At 39.7% G+C, this 19,211-nt stretch overlaps 1 protein-coding gene across 4 annotated transcripts in view; it reads left to right on the top strand.

Annotated features, from left to right (window-relative positions):
* The first annotated feature begins 5,050 nt into the window (after positions 1–5,050).
* The window catches only part of IBTK (inhibitor of Bruton tyrosine kinase), a 52,985-nt gene continuing 38,824 nt past the window's right edge, over positions 5,051–19,211 (top strand). For 2 of the 4 annotated variants that reach the window (XM_038176658.2, XM_072036246.1), the window contains exons 1-4: positions 13,082–13,545; positions 15,346–15,442; positions 16,818–16,942; positions 18,594–18,704. In XM_038176658.2, the coding sequence (XP_038032586.2) occupies positions 13,222–13,545; positions 15,346–15,442; positions 16,818–16,942; positions 18,594–18,704 (657 nt within the window). In that variant the 5' untranslated portion in view covers positions 13,082–13,221. Of the gene's footprint in view, positions 5,190–12,890; positions 13,546–15,345; positions 15,443–16,817; positions 16,943–18,593; positions 18,705–19,211 lie in introns of those variants that run through there. The other 2 variants (XM_038176660.2, XM_072036247.1) reach the window with 2 other exon arrangements.

Raw genomic sequence — 19,211 nt, forward strand, 5'->3', positions numbered from 1 at the left:
AAATATACAGTGTATATTTATGCACTGTGAAGCAGTGGTTCATAAATACGCTGCTGCTTGGTTTTGTAGTTAGAACCTGCAGCAGAAAAATCAGACAGATGCATCAAAATTGCTACAATCAAACTTGAAATCCATAACAAAAAAATCAATAATGCATTTGTTTTTAAAATGTATATGTATATATTCTATATATTTCCTGATATATTGTCTGGAATATAAATGTGCATATGCATGACCTTTTTAAAGTGGTCCTAGATGATAGCTGGGTAAGTTGGAATTACTTGAGAGTGGAATTACTTTTTAACACCCCCCTTTCCTCTGCTCTCCTCCATTTTGGCACAGCTTTGTTTTAAAAACTGTATAAAAAGAAACTTATCTCCTGCCTTTTATATTTTTGCCTGCATCTTCATTTGTACTTTCATCACACACTAGAGCAAAAGTGAATCTCAAATTTTAAGTAATGAAACGTTTATTATTTCATATACAGCCTTTTGTTCACAGATTTCAGCACAATTTTGGACAAACAAAGTCATATTCCACCCTGTTTTGCACTGAGTCAGTGGTCAGAAACTGGCTCATACGAGGGACGATTTAAAGCAGGTAAGTTAAATTCCTGTTTTGAGCAGTCCTGGCTGAGGAGCCTACTCTCTCTCTGATTTTGTATGGAGACAGATCATGCTGGGAATGAGGAAATATGAACATGCCCCCAGTATCTGACACAATACTCAGTGTGCCACTGGCACAGCTGAGATTAGCTCAAGAAAAGTGCCTTAAGTCCTCGGACACTCAATGAGCTCCAAGTATGAAAACAGCAGGGCTCTAAAGTTTTGTTGCAGAATAACTGCTAACTCTGAGCTGCTAACCAAATAGTACTGTGGTGTCATCTGTGTGTCACACGAGTTTTTAGACTGTAGATGGCACTGCAAGGTAAGTGCAAGGTGTGTCTACTGGCTGTGGAGATTTCATTCTCTGTACATTCTCTGCAATTCTGTACAAAGGCAGGACTGCTTTCTTATTGCACATAGTTTGCATTGCTTGTGACTGTTTCTATGTGTCTGGACTAGCATAGTAACATAAGATATACCTTGGATACCAGAAATGCTGTCAAGGTCTAATTTGACACTCTGGAGATCTCACACATTAAAGAAGAGATGTTAAGATGTTAGAGTATCTGACATGCCTTGGCTACATTGGAGTTCCCAGTCTTGCACAGTGAAGAATCTGCTTTGCTGAAACTCGCCCAGTGAAAGCTCCTTGGTACTCACTGCATCTTCATTTCCTACTTTACCTTCACAGGGAAGCTCTGAAGCAGACTGAATAGACTTCAGGGAGTCTCCACACGTCACCATCCTCCTTTCCATGCTATTTTATCCTCAGACTTCTCCACATTTTCTCAGACACTATTGGTATATAGAATTCAGTAAACCTGTCTCTCTGATTTAATAAGGTTTCTTAAAGCAAGATGCACATTTGTTTATGGATTTGGACATCCTTTAGTGGTAATAAAAATAGCTTTTTTTGAATGTGTGGCTATCTGATAAATATTTATTTATTTATTTATTTTTCATTGCAAAGCACAAGCTTTACCTACTAAAGGGTGCTATAGTGAATCTTCCTCTGTTAGCTTTGTAATACAAATTTCCAAATATTTTATATTCTGCTCTTTTCAAGTTCATAAAGCAAAAAGATCGCTGGAAACTTATTTAGTATCAGCCGTAGATAAGCCTGGAGTTGATTATTTTTTTTTTCAGTGGACAGTATTACTGCTGCCAATAAGAATTATTACTCAAGGCTCCAGAGGACACTGGTAATAATTAGGCCATCTGAGGCACATAAATAGAAATTTGAAGGCAGAAATCCATCACCAGATTCTTAGCGTAGCTGAAAAGGAAAAAGATTAATTATGTTCCTTTTTGATATATAGTCTGAACTTTTGGATTACTGGCTGATAAAAGTAATTACTATCTTTTTTCAACATTCAGAATCAATTTCAATAATCTGTTATGAGATTGTTACAGTGATAGCACAAAGTGCAGAGTACATTTTTTTTTTACTATGACTTACACCTTCTCCCCTAATTCCTCCATTGACCTAAGCCTGGTGCAGCAGAAAAGGCACAGAACATTACCTCAGTATTTCTGCAGACTACACTGGATGGATGGAAAGGATTCATGGATTGCCGGAAAGCTGCCTAATGGGATAATGTCTGCCCTATAGCCTAGGTTAATCTCCCCTTACCTTAAATGAGTATACACATTTGGAGCACAGTCAATCTACAGCTCTCTCAACAGTCAATGAACTGAGATGCATACTAACACAAAAAATACACTCTGGAGGCTAATTAAGACTCTAAACTGTTGTTCCTCAGCAAATTATGGGGATGGGTAAGTATTCTGGTTTTCCTTTTTAAGTATTAATTTTTCCATTTCTGAGGGATTTTTGGCTACAAGTCTATTCCTACTATAAAAGGTAACAGCAATGGTCAGAGACACATTTTTTCCTATACGACAATTACATGTTTATTTGTGATAATTCAGACCTTGCCACCATAGACTGAAACAAAAACAAAAACAAAAACAGTTCCAAACTCTCAGATGTGTACTACACACTTCAAGAATCCCAAAATCTTGATATATTGGATCATCCACTTAGAAAATACTCTTCAGTGTTTTCCTACAGTCTTTTAATATCCACTGTTTGGAGATGAAGCCTTCTGAAAGGCTTAAAATAGTATATTTTCCACAACGATGTTGTAATTTTCCATTGCTGAAAAACAAAAACAAAATGAACAAAAACAGTAATTTAAACAGAGGTTTGAGTTAGCCTTTTTTGTCTAATTACAAGTTATTTTATCGCCTCAAATCAAACTACATCATCCTGATACTGTGAATTGCATTCATTAGTTGTCTGCTCTTGCAGAGGCAATGCAAGATAGAAGGAATTTCTACTGCTGGCCTTTGAGCTGAAAGCAAGTAGAAAAGCCTCAGCAATAAACAATAGGTAAAGTAGTTAATATTCTGCCTTTTTACCAAAATATAAAACTCCTGCAGAGGAGATCAAACTTTTGCTTTGAAACCCGTTGCTAAAAGACTGTTGGTTATTCTGCCAAGGTTTAGCCTGACCCAATGGACTACATCAGGTCCTATTCACTACGCATAATTATTTTCAAAGTTTTCTGTATCCCCCGTAGTCTTCCATTTGTTACAGTTGTATTTTGAGCTGTGTGAAAGAGTACGTACCTAAAAAGCACTCCAGCATGTTAGAAATTATTTTTTTTTCATATAGGATTTACCACTGTTGTCTTGGACCTTGCTCTCTTTTAAGCCCCCTGATCTTTCCACTGTGCTGTTTACCTCTCCAAAGGATGCCTGCCCAAGCTATTCACTTGAATTTATTATTGTACAACAAAGCATTGTTTATGGCTGACTTCAGCTGTATTTGGACCTCTTTATCTCCCCAGATGGTCATTACTGTTTGTAGGCCAGCTGGCAGAATACTTGTAGCAAGGCCACCTCTGAGACATGTTCATGACTGAAGCAGAAAGAAGCTATCACTAGGAAAGTAATGCATAAATAAACCTCACACAGCATGCAGGGATAGTTACGAAGAGGAATGACTGCTGGCAAACTGAACCTTTGTACAGTGAAATTCAAAAGGCAGACTGCAAAGTTCACATTAACTGGGGCAGATGGCCTGAGTAAAAAAATGCCTGTGATTCACCTACACACAATTTATACTCCATTTTCCCCAAATTAAACTGCTGCTGAAGAATACACATAGAAGTTTTTTTTCAACTTCAAATGTTTTGTGGTTAAAAAACAGCTAGGTTGTTTTAAACTCCTTAATGCTTTCACTACTCTGGTGATAAAATTGTGGCTTTAAATAAACATGGAAAAATTCTGGCCATTGGCATAAACATTAATATAGCCTGTCTTTCCTTTCTATTTTGGAAAAAGTGATGTGCATTTTTTTTTTCTATTTTACATTGGGTACTACTTGTCTGGTTCCTTGCTTCCCACCCAAAAAGGTAAAACACAAATCCTATTCCAGATTAAACTGTAATCTGCACCTCCTATTACATCATCCTCCCCCCCAATTAAAAAAAAAAAAAAAGTAGAACAGGAGTTTACTTCAGATACTTTCTAAGTAGGTGATTTAGAGAATTACCTTGCAAGATTGATTTCTGAAATCCTTGTGTACTTAACAGGTTTGCTTATGAGACTGCCCTGTGGGTTGGTGTCAAAAGCCTTACAAAGATCAAGTTGTATCATATAAATTGGACCACTCGCAGTGTCAGAGTGAGAAATTACACAGGTTTGGGAATACCTGTCTCGATAAAACCTTCCGGATGCTTTCTCTTACTTCTTTATTTCCTAGAGATCTGCAGATGGGTTATTTAATGATTTGTATTTGAGACCTCCCAGAGAGGTACTGCCCTGTCAGCAACCTTGCTCACACCCAGGCAAGCTGCATCTCTTCACCTTCCTTTGGGACAGCCTCAGATGTTGGTAATAATTCTCCCAAAATGGTTTTAACATTTTTCTTAGGCAGGGGCCTGCATCCTTTGCCTATTTCATTCCACCAATCGATAGTGCTTCACGACATTGCAGCCAGCACTTCTAGCTGCGTGGCCACAAATTTTCCTTCTCCCATGAAAACTGACAGGAAAAAACCCTAAACCACCTCAAACATCTTTCCTCCAACCTCTCCTTCCCGACGACCCTTCCCCACACTCAGCTCCCGCGGCCGCCATTTTGTTTAACCCTTGCGCGCCCCACCGTGGCAGCACGGCGGCCATCTTGTTTAACCCTTTCCCACCCCCCCCCGCAGCACGGCGGCCATTTTGTTTTAACCCTTTCCCGCCCCACGGCCGCGACGCGCAGGCCCCGCCCCCTTCCCCCTCCCTCCCTGTCACTCAATCCGGGCTCCGCCGCGGGCGGGCCAATCAGCGCGCGAGCCGCGGCGGCGCCTCGGCCAATCGCCTGCTGGCTTCTTCAGGGGTGCGGCGGCTGCCGTCGCTTCGCCGCCCGTTGCTCCGCTGGCACCGGCCGCCGGCGCCGCCTCCTCCCGCTGAGGTGCCGCGGTCCCCGCAGCGGCCTGGCCCTACCCCGCTGTCACTGAGGATGAGCCCCCGCGCTGCCCAGCGCGCCTCCCGCCCCGCCCGGCCGAGCCCATTCATCTAGCGACTGGTAAGGGGCGGGGGCCGCTGTGTCCGGGGGGACCGGGACGGGGACAGCCGGGAGGGGGGGGGGGCTCCGCTGAGGCAGCTGCGTGGCTGGTGAGGCGGCCGCCGGCCCCCCTGCGGGCCCACACAGCCTTAGGTGGAGGTTCCCGGGAAGCCTTTGCTGTGTCTGGCCCTGCCGGGGGTGTTTGTCCGCTGCTTGTGGTAGCAACTCACGGTGTTGCTGCCGAGCCGCAGCGGTGAGCGCCGGGGAGTTGAAATGGCCTGGTTGGGCCACAAAAATGTCAGTGCGTGGCTCTGTTGGGGCCGGCCACCAGATCTCCGGCGTCCGGCCCTTTCCTTGCTGACGTGGTCAATGTGGTTGTCTGTCCGCGGGGACCGCAGCTTGGGGCTTGCAAAAAATAAATATAAAAGTACACAGGAACATCTGGTGGGGGTGCTTTGTAACAACACTTTACTAGAAGTTCTGAGTTCATACAGAAAAGTCTGCTAAGTCTAAGACTTTATTTATTTATTTCATGGGTCTTTAAGTACAGTGGAATTCTAGAAGGCACTTCTGGTTCATTACTCTTCACTTTTACTGAAAGACAGATAAACTTAAGATCTGGAGCAGGATCCCAGTGTATTGTGGAAATGGCTTTAACTGTGCTTCTGTGTTACCACTGTCTCTACGTTTTAGTTTTTTGATAATGTTATTGAGCTATGTAGTTTTCATTGCTTCCAGAAAAGCGAAGCACAGTATTTCACAGTTTCCTGTTTGTGAACTGTTAATGGAGATACCTCATAATTTCTGACAAACTGAACTTCTCTGAGGTGTTGCAGCTGAATTTAGCACTCAGTGTTACTTTGGTGTTTGTTTGACAGTGTCTGCCTCCAATTCAGAGTGTTTGTTAGCAGTCTTAGCAGCAAATGGGCTGGAGTTGTTGGTACTCTTTTAAAGAAGGAAGTTATGTTGAAAGGCTGCATCACTGATTGTCTCATCCATGTAAGGATTGTGCTGTCCGCACTGTGAAGGCAGAAGTTGCAGAAAGCCTGGAGAACATCTAAAAGCCACTAGCTGCAGGGTTTCTAAGTGGTAGCAGAGAGGCCCCAGCCTAGTAAATGCAGCAACTTGGATCTGCCATGGCTGAGGGAACATAGGGAACCTGTTATTTTATAAATGCAATTGGATTTCATCCGTATCTGTACTTCTAGGCAGGTGATATCTATTTAAAACTTGACAGCTTGCTTGTCTAGTCCGTTTTGAGAATACCTGTGGGTAGCCTCATTTGTGCTCGGTGTATCTTTTGAAAGTGATTCCTGACTTAATCTTTTATCAAGTTTGAATGAATGAGTACTTACCCATTGTCAGGGGTAACAGATTGATTTTTGTTCTTTTTGTAAATAACTTTCCTTTTTGAAGACTGTGGTCTGTATGAAACACAGCTGAGGGATAAAACAGATCCTGTTTGTTCAGGCTGTACTCACAGGTTGTTTTGTAAACCTTTTGAATGCTAATTGCTCTTTCACAGTCTTGTGGAAAGTCAAAGAGCTTGCCATGCCCCATTAAAATTATTGAGAAAGATCTATGTTTTTAGGATTATATTTGGGACCATCATATTTCCAAATCACCTGGAGATGGCATATAGCTTAAATTTCTTAATTTCCCCTTTTTTGATACTAAAATGCTTTTCCCCTCTCTGCCCCCTCCCCTCCCCCCCAACATATTCAAATAATATTGTTCAAGGGGTTGAATAATCTTGATTGATGTTCAGACTTCCAGCAAATGTGCAGAGGATTTCCACATGGGTTAAATGCTTTGTGGAGATACAATCTCCTGATAGGAATTAGTAATCTCACTCTTCTTTAAAGCCTTGGTTGATGTGCTGCTTATAGCTGAAGGGTGCGTTTGCTGTTATTTATCTAGGAATTCATCTGTCTTCAGTGGGTTCTTGCTGTGTATCCTGTCTTCAGTGGGTTCTTGCTGTGTGTATCCTGTCTTCAGTGGGTTCTTGCTGTGTGTATCCTGTCTTCAGTGGGTTCTTGCTGTGTATCCTTGGGGATACATTGCTTAATGTCAGTGCTACATTATCACCTAGCTTCAACTTGCTAGTCCCTTTTATCAGATTCTAAACCGCTGCTCTAACATGTATTGGTGTCTTTAAGTAAGACTTCAGTCATCAGAAGACCCTGGAAAATCAGTAACATACTAGCAAACATCCAGTCTTCAATTCTATAAGCTGTAATCTCTTTTTTTTTTTTTTTGATTACTTGATTAGGAAAGTTTTTAGATTTCCCATGCTGTTATGTCTACAGGTCTTCAGTGATGTTATGAAACCACTGTGAATGGACTAACTTGGAGAATATTATTAAATGTCAGCATACAGGTTCAAAAATCAAAACAAAAGCAAAACACCACCCTGGAAATCTTTAAGAACTCACAGTACACGTAGAAGGTTGGATTTACCTTACTGAAGTTTGGTGGTGCCAGTCATAACTCTTCGTTTAAGCTTCTAGCAATTTATCAAAAGTTCAAACTTACCAAATGATCAAAAGGAGTGAATGAATTTTGCATCTTCTTAAAAGCAATGTTATTTACACTAATAAAAGGAGGGATATTAGTCTTAACAAAGGAAACTCTAGTCTTCTTTCTTTTATGAAAAATAGAAACCATTACATGCTTTGGTTGTAGGAGAGCCCAAACTCCGGTAGTTTTTTCACCAAGTGCATCCTGGATGCAGTTGGTAGTTAGAAAAAAATAAATACCGCTTAAAAATAAATTAATAAGAAAAAGAAACAGTGAATGATGAGTGGATGAGGGTAGGTTATGCTAACTTAATGATTAAATAAGGTCTGAAGAAATATGTTCTTTCTAAAGCATCCAGAAGCTGGGTTTCAAAGCCATATCGCTCTTTTAACAGTCGAGTTACTGTAATGCAGTGCACATGGGAGATGCAAGCCCAGCGATCTGTCTTTGTGGAGCATTGAATTCTCCCTGCTGGAATCTCTTCTTGTTTTCTCTTCTGTGCCAGGGCCATTGTCTTTTGTGCTATTGGGAACAAAACAAAAAAATCACCCAACAGTTGGCACTGCCTTGGTATGGTGTCTGCGTCCATGTTAGCCAGATTTTGCTAGATACAACGCTTCTTCTTGTAGACATAATTTCTGATTGTTTGATACAATAGGCTGTCCTCAGGAAGAATCTGAAATGCCATAGACGTGAATTCCAGTATCAAATGTATCCTAGGCTGGCACTTTCAGTGTCTGTTTCTGGCAAATGCTAGGTAGGTGTTGGTTGCTCTTCTGAGAGCACCCCTGTACTTAAAAGCCAGGTGTGTGTGTGGAAACACTTTCTAGAGAAAAAGGAAGTGTTAATGGAGAATAAGATTGACAGACTGCTCATAGCCACTTCTGTACATTCTCCTTCATCCATTAGCTCATGATCTCTCTGTGCTGACTGTCAGTGTTCCAGACATCACAAAAATGTTGTTGGAGATGCTCTGCCATGGCTGGGTTTGGCTTCTGAAGACTGTGACCAGGAAACAGGGAGTTCCGAAGGCTGCTTCTATGCTGGAACCTCTCTTCTGGCTTTATTGTTCTGAGATTTATGTTACCAGAATGTAATTGATTATATATTTTCCTCTCTTCTGGGAAGTTTAGATAATGAAATAGCTCAACAGAACCCTTGGACCAGGAGACCCCTAACCCACCAGCACTCCCTTTTGATACACAGATTTGATACGCTGTGAGATTTCTAGAGCTCCCTAGTGGGAAGCTGCTTCTGCCTGCTTTGTTTATTGTTCCAAAGATTGACCAGAATCTCGATATTTCATCTCTGCACTCTGATGTTTGCGGGAATAGAAATGTACCATTGTCATCGTTAGTTGTTACAGGATTTCTTAGCTTATTCTGACAGATGGGTAGAATCTTACTTTCGTACTTGGAGAGAGAAGTGACAGTCTTGATCTCAGACTTCTTAAGAGAGATACATTTCTGCCTATTTGTAGCAACTCCTTGAAAGAAACAGAAATTTGGGACAGCATGTAAGGTAGAAACTTTTCCAGCTGGAGGAGTTCTGACTCCATAAAGTCAGAGGGCTCCTCTCTGTCTATAGCCCTTACACTGGGAAGTGTGTAAAGAGAAATAATTCCTTTAAAGCTGCTCTGCTTGGAGGGAGGCTGGCAGCTGAAGGTGTGGTGGTGCTTGGCCCTCTGTAGGGGAGGAGCCGAGTGGGAAGGCTCTTCCAGGAGGCCAGATACTGCCAAGGCTTTGTTCCTGCTTTCCAACTGCCTACAGCTTGACTGTAATCTTTTTAAGTTTTCTTGGGCTGTGAATACATGTATTATACTAAGTAGCTCATGTCTCTTGGGGGAAAATGCAGAAAACCACTTGATGCTGAAATAAAGACGTCTTCGAGATAGTCTGTGTGTTTTTCTAATTCCTCCATTTTGTGTCAACTTTTTTTCTCTAATGAAAATGATAATTAAGAAGAATTTGAATTCCAACCCATTGTATCATACATAAAAACGTTTAAAAGGTGTTAATCTTACTTACATGTTTGCCTTTCGATAACTGCAGTGTTAGGAAGATACTAGTGTTATTACACGGATTTAGATAATGGTGAAAAGTCTATAGAAGCATCTGCAAATATCTGCTGGTACTGTACCCGTTTTGAGCTTGTTTTAGGTACTGGTTGTTCAGCTGAGACATCATATAGCAGAACTAAGCATTTTGACAGCAATAACAAGATTTTCACGCAGACATGAGCGTCACTTCACAATTTTAAAGTTGAAAGGTTTCATTTAAAGACCTACTTCATATTTCAAGATAGCTGGATCCGACTGTTAACTCCTTTCAGGTATTGCAATAACGTGACTGTTATTGGTGTGTCATTGTTGTGGAGGGTTGAAGCCGTGATTGACAGCCATCTGTCTTGAAACGCAAGGTGCATGTATCAATGTACTAATATAGTATCTAGTGTTGTAATGTTTATAGAAAAGGAGGGCTGGGTTATGATGACTTACAAAGAAGTAATTCAGTAGTCACATTTCACATAGCTGCAGTAAGTATCACCCTAGTGGCATTCATGTCAGGGTTGTGTCTGTTTGCAGACTTTTTATTCTTTTGATAATTGGTTTGTTGTCCACAGTGTTTTGGTGTTTGGTCTCTTAGGCTAGAGCTCAGATGCTTTAAAGGAGCAATTTTTCTCTTGCCCCTCTGTTCCTTTCTTGTAGTGGCACATGTGTTTTTGGAGCCAGGATGTATGTTCTCTTGAACCATTTACCTGTGCAGTTCAGTGCTGTAAATAGATGAGTACTGAAAGGGTTGTTAGACATTGGAATGGGCTGCCCAGGGAAGTGGTGGAGTCACCATCCCTGGGAGTCTTTAAAAGACGTTTAGATGTAGAGCTTAGGGATATGGTTTAGTGGGGACTGTTAGTGTTAGGTCAGAGGTTGGACTCGATGATCTTGAGGTCTCTTCCAACCTAGAAATTCTGTGATTCTGTGAGTATTTGCTGAGGGAAGGCACGCCATGGGGCACGGCGGGGCTGCTGCCTTGGGTGGCGTTGCTGTTTCATTCCACTGGGCCTAACAGATTAGTCAGCTTTATTTATGACTTCCCTGAGGATTTTTTCTTTGTGCTTTTTATGTTTATTTTTCTTCGTAGCACTACTAGCAATGTCTTAAAAAATATGTAAAATGTACTTCACAAGGCATGAAGTAAAATTCCTACTTCTTCCACAGCATGATCTTATTGCCTAGTAGAGTATTGATGAAATGTGACAAATTGGTTTGAAGGTAATAATAGCACTTGTTTTTCCTACAGATGTCAAACTAAGTTTTAGAATGATTGCTGTTTAGAAGAGTGTGTGATGCACTGGCAATCTAAGTCTGAAACATTTCTAAATGTTGCTCCCAGACAGAGATGAGGGACTGAACTATAGGGAATAAAGACTATTTTTTTCCACTGCTCTGAGAAATTGTTTTGAAAGTACCTAGTGAACAACTGTGATCTGTAGATATCCTATCCAAGTATTTAATCCCTTCCAAATGAAGAGGAAAAATAATCGTTGGAGGCTTTGTCATGAGATGTTTAAATACCCTTGGATTAGAACTGTGGGTTATTTTTGTTTTTGTTCTCTCGAAAGTTTAGATTCCATCACTAGCATTTGTTTTAAACTGTGATGCAATCCATGATCATTCTTAAAACAGGAGGAGGACTGAGATTTCTGATTTTTCCTCCTAAGTCATTTTTCCTTGACATATCTTTTCAGATAGAGGCAGTAGCAAAATGCTGTTATATGTTCAGTGCCTGAGAAAAATGGAAGCTGAGATCGACAGGCTTTTGGGGAGAGGGCAAGGAGTGGGGTATGCATGGCTATACCTATGCAGGTCTACATTGACTGCTGAGCTGGAATGATGGCAGATTTTTTTTGGGGGGAGGGAGGGGGGGGAAGGGAGGTTGTTAACACTTTCATTTATCCATCTTTCATGGTAGCATTCTCTGGCTTCTTTTGGAATATTTTACTCATTGGTAGAATGATTTTAAACTGCGGTTTGAATAGCGAGCAAAACCATCAAGGAGTTTGGTGTGATTTAACACTCCTTGACTCATTTTGATGCTTATGCTTGAAATGCTAGTGTGAAGTCTTTTGGGACTGAATAGCAGTTTGCTTTATGCAGTGCGCTGGTGATGCATGTACTTCACTTTTTCTATTGTAGATGGTTTTATGTGTAACTTTTATTCTCTCAAGTTTGTGTGCTGTGACACTTAAATTTAACTGCATGTTTTTAATAGGCTAGATGAGTACTTCTGTCAGGCTTTGCTTACCGTTCTTAAAGTATATGCCAAAGAAGGATGGTAAAAAAACATGTAATACATATGTAATAATGAACATGTAATACATACAATATGCTAAAATAAAGCAAGCATATCCGTAATATCTGCATATGAAAGTATACATAAATAAGTGTGCAGATGTGCTCCATTCCTATCCAACCTAGACCAGGATTTCTTCCTGCCAGTTCCAGGAGCTTTCAACCTTTGCTTTGCATGACTGCAGCAGTCTGAATTCACGTCTCTTGTACTAGTTGCTTTTCTTCGCTTTGTTGCTATCCTCCCTCTCACCTTTGTTAGTAGCTCTGGGAGTGGTGGAGAGAAGCCTGCTTTGTGGGGAGATGGGTGGATGTTCAAGCCAGGGAAGACAACCTGAGGATAATACTTCATTGAAGTTGCCAAAGGAAACTGTGGTGGTCCCTCCCTTTGGCTGGGTGGGACTGAAAGCTTGTGTCAGCCAAGATGTACTCAACACCTGTGTGGGTTTTTTGTTTCATTGTTTTCCCCATCTGTCTTTGCTTTCTGATCACAAAGTAATAATATAATTAGTAAACTGTTAGGGTCCTAAGGAGGCTGGGAAGGAAAGGGTTATTTTTTTTGTTGTTGTTCTTTAGGTTACTTTTTGCAGCAGTTCACTGAGTAGCCTCAGACTTCTGTCAAAGGAAGGGAGGAGGTATTTTCTGAGGAGGTATTTTCTGGGGTGGGGAAAGGAGTCATGCATGGCTTTTCAGACTGGCTGAATGCCTTATTTAAGCTTAGATGGCATGAGGAGTCAGTTAACCCTTGCCACATTGCTCTTGTATTTGTAAGCTCTAGTTATGCATTTAAGTTGGTATAGTTGATGAGGAAAAAATTTCTGTTTACTGATCTTTTCTGTTTTGTTCTCTTTCAGGTCTCCCTTGCAATTATGGAGTTTTAGAAGAATAAGGGTGTGTGGAGGGGGAATCCCCCTCCCCACATGTGAGGCAGTTCTCTTTGGAATTTTTTATGGACAATATTTGTTATATATGATGGTGAAATAAGACTTCTTAAAATATATATTTATAAATATTTATTTGGATCAAGTGCCAAACATAAGTTTTCTAATGGCAGCTCAATAAAACTGGATTTATGTCCTTGGAGTTACAACTTTTTGAAGGCACTGTGTTGTATACTGAATTGGAGTGCCTTGATATACTTGATGGTTGTTCCCCTTAAGGAGAGGAGCAGCCTCCGAAGTGAAGATGAATTCTCTCATGCCAGACTGCACGTCAAAGTGTCGATCTCTACAGCATGCTCTGGATGTTATTTCTGTAGTAACCAGAGGAAGTGAAGGCCAGATCAAGGCCTTTCTCTCTTCTTACTGCTACAATGCTGCAACTATAAAGGATGCCTTTGGTAGAAACGTTCTACATCTTGCTTCGTCTTGTGGCAAAAAAGGTGTGCTAGACTGGTTGGCTGAGACCAAAGGAGTAGATCTCTCGGCGAAAGACAAGGAGTCTGGATGGACAGCTTTGCACAGAAGTATATTCTATGGGTACATCGACTGTGTTTTGTCATTACTGAAGGTGCGTAATTTGCAGCTGCTGTTTTCCTTGGTAGCTATAATTTTTAGATTTGTATCACTTCTAGAAATGTAGATCTTTAAACTTGATGGAAAGCCTCTTGAGACTTAGTCTTAGTGCACTGTGATCTCAACATAAACTGATTTACTTGAAACTTGTCTTTGTATTTACCAAAGGCGTCTGTCTTTGCCCATACAGAAATTAGCACTGAGTCAGGCTCCTTGATCAATCGTAGACTTCCTTAAAGACTGGTTTGTATGAACAGTATCGGCACTAGCATCTGAAAAGTGCAGAATGAACGTGACGTCAGACTACAGATGTTGCAAAAATAGACCCGTCAGTAATTATACCAATTAGTATTTTTAGAGAGCGTGAAATAATGAGCTTGAAAGGGGTAGTAATTAGCAGTGGATCTCATGTTTGGGAGAGAAGCAGTTCAAGACGCACAGCATTTTATTAAGTGAATCCCCATTTCATTTATATGTTAACCAGGGCTTTCGCTCAGTCCCCTTCCTTCCTTTCTTGCATTGCTGTTTTTTCCCTGCTTCTTAACAAGAATAAATACATATTTCACATGCTGTATTCCTACATAGAGAAGATGTTTTCTTTTCAAAATAAGTGTTCTTAGGAGAATTGTGATTCTGTTCTTTAGAAAACTCAAAGCTGTATGTGAAGTTTGGAAATGTATTGTATCCTCTAACACGTGTCTTTGTCTGTATCTTTGATACTTGCTTATATGTGATCTATGCTGTTTTCCCCAAACGTATTCTTCTTTTCTGTCAGTTGCATAAGGGAGTGAGGTTTTCATGATAGGTGGCTCTGTTGATATTCCTCTAAGAAGCAGAACAATTCATGGAGAGCGCTCTACCTTCCAGTTCCTTAGCCAAAGTCTCTCTGCTGTACTGTGTTAAGAGCGAGTGTTCTTAAGGTATTATAGCAATGACAGGAAGGGATTATAGAATATAATTATAAAATAGCTGAGCTAGAAAGGGTGATAGTCTTGTCCAAACATCTGCATTCTGGTGTTCTAACACCAGGCCAATAAAAATATTTTTATACGTTTAAATGGAATTTCTTATTTCAATTTGTGCACATTGCCACGTGGTTTATCACTGGGTACCACTGATAATACCTCTTCCCCTATCTCCTATCAGGTATTTTTTACACCTGTTGATAAGATTTCACCTCTCCCTCCCCCCAGTAAATCTTCTCTAGATTAATCATCTTGTCTATCTTGTCTAGCTATTTGCATCCTCTTGCTTTTTTTTCTCAGCAAATGTGAAGTACTGTTCTCTGCTTGTTTTCAAATTCATAGTAGTTTTTTTCAAAATTTTCACTTCTCTAGTGTATCAAAACTTTTAAAACAAAAAACAAACAAACAAAAACAAACAAAAACTTGACAGTAAAAGAAAATGTATTTTTCAAAGATGATAAAGGCATTTTTGGTAAATAGTTGGCCTCTTGCCTTTTCTAGATGGCAGTGCTTTACTTTCATTCAGGTGAGTTTCCTCTGTGTGTCCCTGATTCTTATTGCTCAATCAGTTTTCATGCAGTAATTTCTCAGTTAATGAATCACCACAAAATGTATGCAGCTGAACAGAATTAAACTGTTGGTGTTTTGTTGTGTTATTTTTTCCCCAGATCTACTTAAAATTAACCATAAATTTTCTGAAGATTTTCTTTTATCAATATTGAAGTTCAATTAAAGATTTGTCTAGCTTTGTAAATGTTTACGTGGTTTACTTCAAGCTGTGGAGTTAACCTTAGCTTTTCTTCTCTTCCCTGTCTCTGCTTCTATTTCAGCATGGTGTTAGTCTGTATGTTCAGGATAAAGAAGGCTTATCAGCCTTGGATCTTGTGATGAAAGACAGGCCAATCCATGTGGTGTTCAAGAAAACCGGTAGGAAATCAAGTAACTTACATATCCTTGCAAAATACAATTTATGTCTACAGCATATTAACGTATATACCAGCACAGACGGTATTTTCAGTTTCTGACTAGGACCTTATAAGTTATCAAATACCTGAAGGCATAGTGTCCCTGATGTCACAAGACAGCAAGTGCAGAATGTAGATACTGAATGCACATATGTACCGTGCCTGAATGGACAAAAGATGACTGGCTTAGTGTTTTGTTTTTTTTTTTTAAGGGAGAGGGGCCTGGGGGAGAGCAAGTGATTTAATAGGTTGCCCAGAGACATTGTGGAGACTGACCGTGGAGATACTCAAAACCTGAGAAGGATGTGGTCCTGGGCAGACTAGATGGTTTGGTCCTGGGTGGACTAGATGGTTTCCAGAGGTATCTTCTAACCTCTGCTATTCCACAATTTTTCTCTTTATCTCAATTCAAGTTACCAGAGAGGCTATCAAGTTACCAAAGACAATGTCTTTGAATTCATCAGGGTAGTTTACATCACTTCTATATCTTTTGTGAAAAGAGAGGGACTATGTTCTTGAATCTTCAGAATACATTTAAGGTAAGATAACTTGGTACATTAGCTACAGTCACTCTAAATACAGTAACTTGAAATAGGAAATGATTGTGTAAGAATAACTCATATCACACAAGCTTTTGGACAGGAAACAAATTCTTCCGGTGTTTTTTTACTTTTATGCTGTTTTATTATTTTTGTACCCCTCTTCTAGGTCCTTTTCTCCATGTCTCCAATGGTTTTCTCCATGTCTCCAATGGTCTAGTATGGTTGTACATAGAAAGTCCTTTTCAGCTTTTTTTCCAGTCAATTGAAGTGGTTTTGGTTCTGCAAATCCTGAATTTCATGTATTAATTTTACATTGCAATGTATTGTGAAATTCTTTAGTTCTTATAATAGTAGTGCAACATGATCGAATGTGCGTTGGTTTCCTGGATGTCCCTGTAACTGAGAGGTTATTTAAAAAATAATAAAAGATAATGAAGGTGCTTATGGCTTCTGTGCATAAGAGTTTCTGGGAAAGGCTTTTTGCTAAATTGAAAAAGAAAAGTGGATGTAACCTAAGGTGGTCGTAATGATCTTCTGAAAACATCTACAGTAAATCTGCTGCTGTGGAATGCTTGCATTTTATGCAGCTGGAAAATAAATGTGAGTAGTGGTGGTTGTTTTCTGTACGTTGTGGTCAAAGTATTTTGTTGTAGCATCTTACTTCTCATAAGAATATCTTTTTAAACAACTTTTCTCTTCAAATCTTAAATAGAAACAGCAGGAGTTATTTTTCAAATTCAGTATGCATGACACTGCTATGTTGACAAGCTGCAGAGATGATATTTTTCATTGCAGATCCCACAGAAGTTTACACCTGGGGAAACAATATAAATTTTACTTTGGGTCATGGCGGTCAACAGAGTAAACATCATCCTGAACTGGTGGACCTCTTTCCTCGGAACAGCATTTATATCAAGCAGGTATTCTAGAAGTCTTATGTAGGCATCTTACTCACTGAACCTGGAGGGGTGTGTTGGGGGAAGCAACTATCAAAAATGTCATCAACTTTTGAAAGTATACAGAGGAATAAAATGTTGGGTCTGATTTTCATTTTATTTATTACATTTTTTCTTCCTAGTTATTTTTCAGCAAGCAGTCTCCATTGATCTGGCAAGCAGCTTAGAACAGCCAGGAAATGCTTGACTTGGCCTGCTGTATTATGTTTTTGCTGCTCTACATCCCCATATCCCCCAATGGGAATTATGGTTCTCTGTGTTTGGTGGGGAGAATATTTTTTGATAGATATTGATGATTTGCCTTGGATGTATGGCTTGTAGAGGACTAAAATAATTCAGAAGCGTGATGCTTCTGTAAATGTTTTATGTTTCTCACTTCTAATGCAGCTCCCGTAGTGAACTGAAGTGGGACAGTGAACTTGTTTGGTATGTGTGGAATTAGAAGTTGTCTTGTGTTGGAAGCAGCTTGTGCTGTTACAGCACTTCTATTAATGTAGTTTGTTCCTAATAACTTGTGACTTCAGTTTAAGAATAGTTTACAGTACAGATTGAACAAGCATTTAGTGCAAAATGCAAAATCTACAGCAGTTTTAATGTGTTTCTTTCAGCAAATCTGAGTTGGTATTGTTGCCCTTAAAACTGCATCTTTTGGGCTTCTGCTAGCCTGCAGGGCGATGCTTGAACAGATTTTGATAAATACAAACTCTTGAAATAAGTTAAAGCAATATATACTAAATTTAAAGCAAGTGTTTTGTGTTTCTTGTGACTTGATTTGGTACTGCCTGTGCTGTAATACTGGAATCTTACCCATATTTTCATGAAAAGGTAAATCATAACCTTAGAGAGTATTTGTTGTATCATTTAAATCTCAGCTTTTAAAGAGGTTTACTACACAGGTAAAGCAGTGAAATAACGAGAAGTGTGCCTAGATCTTGTTTTCTGTACCTGAGTAACAGAAAATCCTGGCAATAGTTTTATAAATTGGCCTACTTTCCTATACTGTGGCCTACACCGTAGTTTAATCTGTTCTGGGGACTCTGTGTGCTGTGGCCAGCCTAGTCATCAGATTCGTATGGAAAGCTGCAGTAAATTCACTATCTAAGCAGAGGTCAGGGAAATGCATGCAATAGATGCATTTCACTTTCAATTGAATTTTCCCTTTCTTTGTGAGGTTGTTTGTTGTGGTTATAGTGGTAATAGAAAGAACTAATGTTGGTTAACTGAACTAACTTCAGGGCAGGTTTTGCAATTGAGGCTGTAATCATGCCTCTTCACTGTGTTTTTACCTATTCAGTAGCAACAATTTCTCTTTTTTAGTTTGTTAGCGTTCACATGAGCAATTATAAAAGCATGCTAGAAAGGATATCGTAGTAACAGCTTGGATTATTTGCATTTTTGAAAACACTGCCTAGGTTATTTAAGCCTTGGGTTGAAGATTCTGTATTGCAGCATTGGATACGGATTTATGAGTTCAGTTTGTATTATGATAAGTTACCTTTATTAAAGTTGGACTTGTTCATGTGGTAGTTTTCACAGGTGTTTTGGGACTATCTAAGAAAACTAATGTGTCCTGTATTCCCCCTGCCCTGCTCTTTTTTTGTACCTTTTCTTTCAGGTGGTACTCTGCAAATTCCACTCGGTGTTCCTTTCCCACAAAGGCCAAATTTATACTTGTGGACATGGACAAGGAGGACGTTTGGGTCATGGTGATGAACAGACATGCCTGGTATCTTAATCCTGTCTTGTGTGTAGTCTAGCATGATATTTCTTTGATATCAAACAGGAAGTCTAAATTAGAGTTTCTGTGAGTGTACTCTTAATTTTTTTTTAAGTCAATTTACTGTTGATTTTAAATAAAAAAACCCATCCCCTTTCCCTACCAAAATAACAGAAGAAAACTGCTACAGTACTAGAAGTGATGTGACAAAGAGTAGAAGAACATATATTTAAATATCTTATAATTTAAGATAACTTTATACTAAGGTGAAACTTTTGGGTTAGGGTTAAGTTGGTCCAAAAAGTAGAGAATGCCAGATAAGTGGAAGCAAATGGTTTTCTGCTGGGCTGGTTTCTTAAATAGATTTAAGATACTGTCAGATAAGTGTCAAGACTGGCAGAAGCAGTTCTGTGGAGTTGGTAGTGATGGTAGGGTTGCTTCTTCTTAGACTTGCACAGCTATTAAGTGAACTCATTTGAATAGTAGTATTGCAGTATGCAAACCAAAATTTGAGAA

The sequence above is a fragment of the Anas platyrhynchos genome, chromosome 3 (genome assembly GCF_047663525.1).
Source record: "Anas platyrhynchos isolate ZD024472 breed Pekin duck chromosome 3, IASCAAS_PekinDuck_T2T, whole genome shotgun sequence".
Classification (NCBI taxonomy): Eukaryota; Metazoa; Chordata; class Aves; order Anseriformes; family Anatidae; genus Anas; species Anas platyrhynchos.